Below are 8,970 nucleotides of genomic sequence, written 5' to 3'. Positions count from 1 at the left end.
ATTAGTTGGTGATATGAACACAAATTGATATACTTGAAGTTATCCTTGACCTAAATTTTAAATTGTTATCATAATACAAGTTAAAAGTAAAACAAATCTACTGGTCATATTTGTAAAAAAATAAAAGAAAATGTGGACTCAGCAATGCAATTATATATTTAAAATAATCAATATTTTGCCTATTAGGAGAAAACCTATCATTTTGAAAATGTCAGATTCATCTCCTCCCTGCTGCTGGCCACTAAAGCCCATTGCTATTGCATTGTATTTTGCAGAATCAGATCCATCACATGACAACATGAAGCTCTGGATTCATCTCTTGTATTCATCTCTCCTTGCCTGTATATCTTCACAGTCCCAATCTCCAATGTCCTCTGTATCGACCAGAGGTTCTTGTGACTCTCTTTGCAATTGTGAGGAAAAAGATGGCACGATGCTAATAAACTGTGAAGAGAAAGGTATTAAGAAGTTATCCCAAATAAGTGTGCCACCATCACGACATTTCCACCTAAGTTTACTAAATAACGGCTTGACAGTACTTCACACAAATGACTTTTCTGGGCTTACCAATGCTATCTCAATACACCTTGGATTTAACAATATTGCAGATATTGAGACTGGTGCATTTAATGGCCTTGGCCTTCTTAAGCAACTTCATATCAATCACAATTCTCTAGAAATTCTTAAAGAGGATACCTTCCATGGACTGGAAAACCTGGAATTCCTACAAGCAGATAACAATTTCATTACAGTGATTGAACCAAGTGCCTTTAGCAAGCTCAACAGACTTAAAGTGTTAATTTTAAATGACAATGCTATTGAGAGTCTTCCTCCAAACATATTTCGATTTGTTCCTCTAACGCATCTAGATCTTCGTGGAAATCAGTTGCAAACATTGCCTTATGTTGGTTTTTTAGAACACATTGGCCGAATATTGGATCTCCAGTTGGAGGACAATAAATGGGCCTGCAATTGTGACTTATTACAGCTAAAACTTTGGTTGGAAAACATGCCCCCACAGTCTGTAATTGGTGATGTTGTATGCAACAGCCCTCCATTTTTCAAAGGAAGCATACTAAGCCGGCTGAAAAAGGAATCGATTTGCCCCACTCCACCAGTATACGAAGAACACGAGGATCCTTCTGGATCATTACATCTGGCAGTAACCTCTTCAATAAGCGATAGTCACATGTCAGCCAAGACCACGTCTCTTTTAAAACCACCCACCAAACCACCAGGTTTAATACCTTATATTACAAAGCCATTCACTCAACTTCCGGGACTCTACTGTCCTATTCCTTGTAATTGCAAAGTACTCTCCCCATCAGGACTTTTAATACACTGTCAAGAGCGCAATATTGAAAGTTTATCAGATCTAAAACCTCCTCCACAAAATCCTAGAAAGCTTATTCTTGCAGGGAATATCATTCATACATTACTGAAGTCTGATTTAGTGGAATACTTCACTTTGGAAATGCTTCACTTGGGAAACAATCGTATTGAGGTTCTTGAAGAAGGATCATTTATGAATTTAACAAGATTACAAAAGCTTTATCTGAATGGTAACCACCTGACCAAATTGAGTGGAGGTATGTTCCTTGGTCTCCACAATCTTGAGTACTTATATCTTGAATACAATGGTGTTAAGGAAATATTACCTGGAACCTTCAACCCAATGCCTAAACTGAAAGTGCTCTATTTAAACAACAACCTCCTACAAGTTTTACCACCACATATTTTTTCAGGGGTTCCTCTCACAAGGATAAACCTTAAAACAAACCAATTTACTCATCTACCTGTAAGTAATATCTTGGATGACCTTGATTTACTGACCCAGATTGACCTTGAGGACAACCCCTGGGATTGTTCCTGTGACCTGGTTGGATTGCAGCAATGGATACAAAAGTTAAGTAAAAACACAGTGACAGATGAAATACTCTGCACTTCTCCAGAGCACTTACACAAAAAGGAATTGAAAGCACTCAATAGTGAACTTCTTTGCCCGGGTTTGGTCAATAACCCATCCCTGCCAACTCAGACTAGTTACATCATCGTCAATACTCCTACAACCGCAACTACAGCTGATAATATTTTTAAATCACTTACTGATGCTGTACCACTATCTGTTTTAATATTAGGTCTGCTGATTGTATTCATAACTATTGTGTTCTGTGCTGCAGGGATAGTGGTTCTTGTTCTCCACCGCAGGAGAAGATACAAAAAGAAACAAGCAGATGAGCAGATGAGAGACACCAGTCCTGTGCATCTCCAGTATAGCATGTACGGCCATAAAACAACTCACCACACTACTGAAAGACCCACAGCATCACTCTATGAGCAGCACATGGTGAGCCCCATGGTTCATGTCTATAGGAGCCCATCCTTTGGCCCAAAGCATCTGGAAGAAGAAGAAGAAAGGAATGAGAAAGAGGGAAGTGATGCAAAACATCTCCAAAGAAGTCTTTTAGAACGAGAAAACCACTCCCCACTCACAGGTTCAAATATGAAGTACAAAACCACAGACCAATCCACTGAATTTTTAACCTTCCAGGATGCCAGTTCATTATATAGGAATATTTTAGAGAAAGAAAGGGAACTTCAGCAACTGGGAATCACAGAATACCTAAGGAAAAACATTGCTCAACTTCAGCCTGATATGGAGGTACATTATCCAGGAGCCCACGAAGAGTTAAAGTTGATGGAGACATTAATGTACTCAAGGCCAAGGAAGGTATTAGTGGAACAGACTAAAAATGAGTATTTTGAGCTGAAAGCTAATTTACATGCTGAACCTGATTACTTAGAAGTCCTGGAGCAGCAAACATAGAGAGTTCAAGGGCTTCTGCAGAAATGCTGTGATTCTGTCTTAAGTCCAGACCTTGTATATAAGTGCCTTATATGAGTGTGTCATCAATCAGAACTTAAGCACAGCAGCAATCCTATGGGACAAGAAAAAGAAACTCAGGGATCACTGGGAGAAGCCATTGCATTGTCTTCAGGCAATTTTGTCTATCCCCAATAAAATAAGTCCTTGCATGTAAATCATTCAAGGATTATATTAATATTTTCCCATATAAGTAAAGTGTTTCATAGATGTCCTCTTGCACATCTAAAAGGGTTTAATATTTAACCCTTAATTTCTTGAGTTATATTACCCATGGATTAAATAGAATTGGATTTTTGTCATTTGAAAACTGTAACAGTAAATGTAGCTATAATATGTAAGAAATATATTGTTTATAAAATCATTATATGTACTTACAAAAGTGTAAGTTGTTAGATACACCAACTTTTCTTGCAATAAAGGCAAAAGGAACTGGAACTTTAAAATTAACAAATAGTAATAGAAAAGAAAAAATGGAAAGTTGAATTACATAGGGTATGAGTGGCTCAAAACTTTGAAACTTTGAGAATTAAAAAATGCCACTGAAATGCTTTCTGAATTTAAAAATAAGAATGATTAACAGTTCAGGTGGAATGAGGAAGAAAACATTTTGGTTTTTCTGCACATTTTGTGTGGACAATCTTCTTGTTAATGCTGCTGTGAACTAAGGTATGTCATTTGTGCTCAAAGTTTAATTCTTACTCTTGGGATATTTTGAAAATGCTACTGATATTCAACTGTAAATATGATTAGTGCATCTATTAAGTTTGGATTCTTTCATAGCATTAATCCTTTGTAAATTTGAATACCGAGATAGAAATATGTTTCTTGTGGCAAGTAATACTTCACTGGTGTAAACAAATAGGAAAAAATATTTTATTTTTATTGATGTACACTGATAGATGCCATAAATTAGTAGCAAAGGCACGTCTAAGGGTAAGTGGTTTAAGTTGCCTCAAGAGCGGGACAATGTAGCTTTATTTTACAAGAAAGTATAGCTAGATTTTTATGAACTATTTATTCTGTACAGTTTTGTATATTTTTGGTTCACAAAGGTAATTATTCTTGGGTGCCTTTCAAGAAAATTAAAAGTACTGCTCACTACAATAAAACTAAAATGAAAACCCTTTTTTATATGTGCTTTCTTCAATTAGTCTGATCTGTAATTCAGTCGAGTCAGGATTAACACCTGCACATTCATGGAGGCACTTAGGCACAAACACACAAAAACAGGATTTCTATTTGTTGTCACCCACACAGAGCATTTGGTTTATCATGTGTGAAAAGGCCTTTCAGTGTCACGATGTGATTGTCATGGAGCCCAACTAAATGGCCCATAATTTTCCCTTTCTGGCAAATTATTTTCCTACTATTAAGTAAAAATGATTTCACTTTCTTCTTTCTGGTTACAGAATCAATTATACAGAAAATTTTCACAAGGCAAAGTGTAATTAATCAAGGTATTTTAGTTCTGTGGTGTTCACCATTCAGATGCATGTGCAGGGTTAGGAAGGAATATATTTTCTATTAGGAAGGATGTTTTTAATTTACTTTATACTATTTTAGTGATTCATGAATGTTCTATTAAATGAGTTGCTTTTCAACACGCAACTGTCTGCATGACTAGCTAAATATACTTTCTTTCTTTGATTATGAATGAGAAGACTTCCCTTTTAATAAAAACAGGGGGAGCCTGTGTGGCATGGTATGAAGAACAGTTATGGTTCTATTATGACATCATATCACTAGGTTTCTAAAAAATCATTGCATATACTAATATAAAGTAATAACAAATTATGTATTAATAATTAAAAGATTTCACTGAAAATCTACATTTCTTGATTAACCTTTAAGGTTGGAAATCAAAAAATGGGAAATCTTTTTTTTAAATTAATGCTTACTAAAGGGAAATCTAGGTTCATATATAATACTTTATATGTTTAGCCACTGTACTCAGCACAGTAATGAACAGTAAACCCTCCAAAGCATTAATTTAAATGTTACATTCTAAAGAAAAGAACAAAGCAAGAGCAGAATTCATGTTACTGCACTTCTGCTCAGCAGAGTATCTGCAAGTATTTCCTGATTCCAATCAAGTGCACGGAAGTTTCAGACTTCACTCGCCTGCAGGATCTTTGGAATGGATCCATGAATGCAGACAGAGACATGTCCTGAGGAACATTCTTCTCTTTTGAGTGAGGTAATTTTTTTTTTTTTAATCTTTACTGTTAATTGCCAAAAGTAATGATATTCACTCAACTTAAAAATCAAAGACAAAACAAAGTTGTCTATGGTGTCATGTAAATATATCTTTCAAACTAGGCATAACCCCTAATTATGTAACATCAACCCTGTATGCTGTTACGAAAAACCTGAACGAACTTATCTGTCAACAAAATAAAACCCTATGGAGTCTGGATGTTATTTACAATGATGCAGAAATAATTATGGTTTCCAAAGAGTAACAGATTTTTAAAGCTTAGCTGTTTCATTCATGATAGAATCTTTCTTATGTAATTTGTTTCCCTACTACAAGTAGTTGAGAGTTGGAAACTCCAATGATGATCTTTAATTTTTAACAGGTCTTGTGACTTATGATAATCACTCAAAACTTTGGTTATTTTACCTGTATTTCCTATTATTCTCCCTGCCCCCTCACCTACAGAATAATTTTTATTATATTGCCTGGTTTATTACACATAAGGCTAAAGTGGTCTCTTTCTGCAATTAATTGTTAGATTCAAAATCCCAAATCATAATTCAGTATGCTCAGACATTTAAAATATCTGGGCTTTCTTAAAAAAGACTTCATCACTTGAGGGTTTTTTTTTTTTTTTTTTAATTTAAACAAATGGTACTCTGTTCACAATACATGAGAGTAACTTTTCACTCATGTCTGAATCTTGGATGTTTGTAGTATCATGATAGTAGTGTATAATCATACTGGATCAAATCTTTTCGATTCTGTCAATCTGTTATTACAACTTGAATGAATTATTTTCACTCAATTACCATTAAAATACTTACTGGGAATTGAAGAGTGTTCTTCAAATATCTCCCATTGATCTCCATACCAGGATGATAATCTTGTAACATATAAAAAAGGAATATATCAATAACTCTGATTCTTCCTTTGAATCAACCTTAAACCACAGAGGAACATTTTTCCTTCCTAATCAAATAATAACTAAAGGGAAAGATCATCTTAGTGGCATTTAAGCTGCCTGATCCAATTACTTTAAAAAGCTTAAGCCAGGATTGAAAAAAGTGATATGGCTATCCCCTGGTCATTAAAATCCATATTTTAATATACTGGTGTATATATTTATGTATATGTAAATAATTTTACATTTATATATACGTGCTGTGAGTATTTAAGTCACTGCAGTCATGTCCAACTCTTTGCAACCCTATGGACTATAGTCCACCAAGCTCCTCTGTCCATGGCATTTCCCAGGCAAAAATATTGGAGTGGGTTGCCAGGGATAGAACCTGTGTCTCCTGCACTGCAGGCAGATTCTTTATCACTGAGCCATAGGGGAAGCACTTTTTATGAATGACTACATACATATATTTTTGGAGAACTAATAAATAGGTAGATGATGGATGGATAGTCTCAACATGCATGTAATTTATTCATAATATTATTCTATGATACCTAGTAGATGTATAATTGAAGGTTTTTTAAAAAGAATAATAGTAAATACATTGCAAAGTTGTTGGACAATAAACTGTTTTCTTTAACATAAGCAAATGCATATCAAAGGGAAGATCACAATATTTCTCATTTATAAGACTTCCCACATAATTATCTTTGGCAGAAGCTGTTCTCTACATAAAAATAGTTATGCATGGGCAGAAAACGCTGACCATTTAGAAAGAGAAGTTTGGATCTCCTGGTAATTGGGAAATGGTTTTAAAATGAATTTAAGGATTCTTTTCTATTTCTTTTCCCTGAACACTTTTATGTCAAATATGAGTGGCCACAGTTTTCTTCTTTAGAAGGTGGGATATCATAAATGGACACTATTTTATAATAAGAAAGGAGACAATTACAAGAAGTGAAAGCGTTAGTCTCTCTGTCGTGTCCAACTCTTTGCAACCATGGACTGTAGCCCACCAGGCTTCCCTGTTCATGGAATTCCCCATGCAAAAGTACTGGAGTAGGTGACATGCCCTTCCCCAGGAGATCTTCCTGACCCAGGGATCGAACCCAGGTCTCCTGCATTGCAGGGAGATTGTTTACTGTTTGAGCTACCCGGGAAGCCCAATTACAAGAAGTGACCCTATATCCGGGCAGCCAAGTCAAGAATGATCTCTTTGATGAAGAGAAGACAAGTGATTAAAAATATAGTTATCTCTTTGTGCCTTTTCAATTCCATACAAACTGAAATACAGATATTTGTCCAAATATTCCCTGAGATTTATAACTACAATAAATAAAATATAGAATTGTTGTTTATTATCAACTTATAAAAGATAACTATATCATTAAAATTACATTAACAAATTTGTTTTATATGGAAATAAATTGCATTATTTCTTTTATAGAACACATCTATCTTTTCAAAAATTGAACTTATTACATGCACATCTATTCTTATGTATATGGAAAAGAGATGGCCAGATGTACCTGCACTGAGAGTATACACAAACAGACAAGTATTGTTCTGTTAGTGAATGTTCTTCAGCAGATTAGTAAATAAAAATGGAAACAATTCAAAACAACAAACTGAACACACAAACACACATGATGCATTTCAAGTAAAATGATTTAAAATCAAAAACTTGAAGTAGAGACTTTTTTTAGAAATTTGAAACATGGAAAGCAGAAAACCTGACTTTCCACAAATAAGCATTGCCTCTTACATCATGAACGCACTACCAGTGAGAAAATTACTGGTAAATTATTATGGTATTTTGAGTTAATTTTTTCATATAAAATATCCAAGTATTTAATTGTCATGTCATCATATTTGATGTTATAAAATTCTTGAACAAGTATTATATACAAAATGAATCATTCTGTTACCAAGATGAACATGCCCAATTTTAAAAGTGTGGTGTTATCAGTGATGATTTTATAATTAGTGAGTGGATGTTAAATGTACTTCTATCCTTTTACTTGGTATTATGACTACTCTAAAGATATATAAGTCTCCATTACTATGTTTTCATGACTCGTACTGTTAAAAGTTAATATATTGATATATGGTAGTATCTGAAAAGGAACAATGAAGTTCAGAGGAATAATGACTGTAGAAGGATAAGATCAGTTTAAGTGCTATACACGATTTCCTCAATGAAGGCTTTCATGGACATGTCATGGGTCTATTCCTAGAATTCTAAAGTATTTTGGTTTCAGTTCAGTTCAGTCACTCAGTCATGTTCGACTCTGCGACCCCATGAATTGCAGCACGCCAGGCCTCCCTGTCCATCACCAACTCCCAGAGTTCACTCAGACTCACGTCCATCGAGTCAGTGATGCCATCCAGCCATCTCATCCTCGGTTGTCCCCTTCTCTTTCTGCCCCCAATTCCTCCCAGCATCAAAGTCTTTTCCAATGAGTCAACTCTTCTCATGAGGTGGCCAAAGTACTGGAGTTTCAGCCTCAGCATCATTCCTTCCAAAGAAATCCCAGAGCTGATCTCCTTCAGAATGACTGGTTGGATCTCCCTGCAGTCCAAGGGACTCTCAAGAGTCTTCTCCAACACCACAGTTCAAATGGATCAATTCTTCGGCGCTCAGCTTTCTTGACAGTCCAACTCTCACATCCATATACTACCACTGGAAAAAACATAGCCTTGACTAGACAGACCTTTGTTGGCAAAGTAATGTCTCTGGTTTTGAATATGCTATCTAGGTTGGTCATAACTTTCCTTCCGAGGAGTAAGTGTCTTTTAATTTCATGGCTGCAGTCACCATCTGCAGTGATTTTGGAAGAAATATATATTTGAAGACATTTCATTATGATGCAGGAAACACAATTCCACGTATCAGCACAAGATAAATATCTATCGTTTATCTAATTTTTTTCATTTTACAAATAGATGAATTAAAATTTTGCCTTACATTATTTACAGGCT

At 35.1% G+C, this 8,970-nt stretch overlaps 1 protein-coding gene across 1 annotated transcript; it reads left to right on the top strand.

The window, feature by feature from the left end:
* The first annotated feature begins 298 nt into the window (after positions 1-298).
* Positions 299-2,827, top strand: SLITRK6 (SLIT and NTRK like family member 6). The gene has a single exon (XM_068984784.1). It carries the CDS (start codon positions 299-301, stop codon positions 2,825-2,827), a length of 2,529 nt encoding a protein of 842 aa, XP_068840885.1.
* The last annotated feature ends 6,143 nt before the right edge of the window (positions 2,828-8,970 follow it).

The sequence above is a fragment of the Capricornis sumatraensis genome, chromosome 12 (assembly GCF_032405125.1).
Source record: "Capricornis sumatraensis isolate serow.1 chromosome 12, serow.2, whole genome shotgun sequence".
Taxonomy (NCBI): Eukaryota; Metazoa; Chordata; class Mammalia; order Artiodactyla; family Bovidae; genus Capricornis; species Capricornis sumatraensis.
The sequence above is the reverse complement of the archived record's forward strand: the minus strand, read 5'-3'. Positions and strand labels throughout refer to the sequence as shown.

What these genes read in the sequence shown, in the direction of transcription:
- SLITRK6 (XM_068984784.1), top strand. Translation starts at nt 299, where the DNA reads ATGAAGCTCTGGATTCATCTCTTGTATTCATCTCTCCTTGCCTGTATA.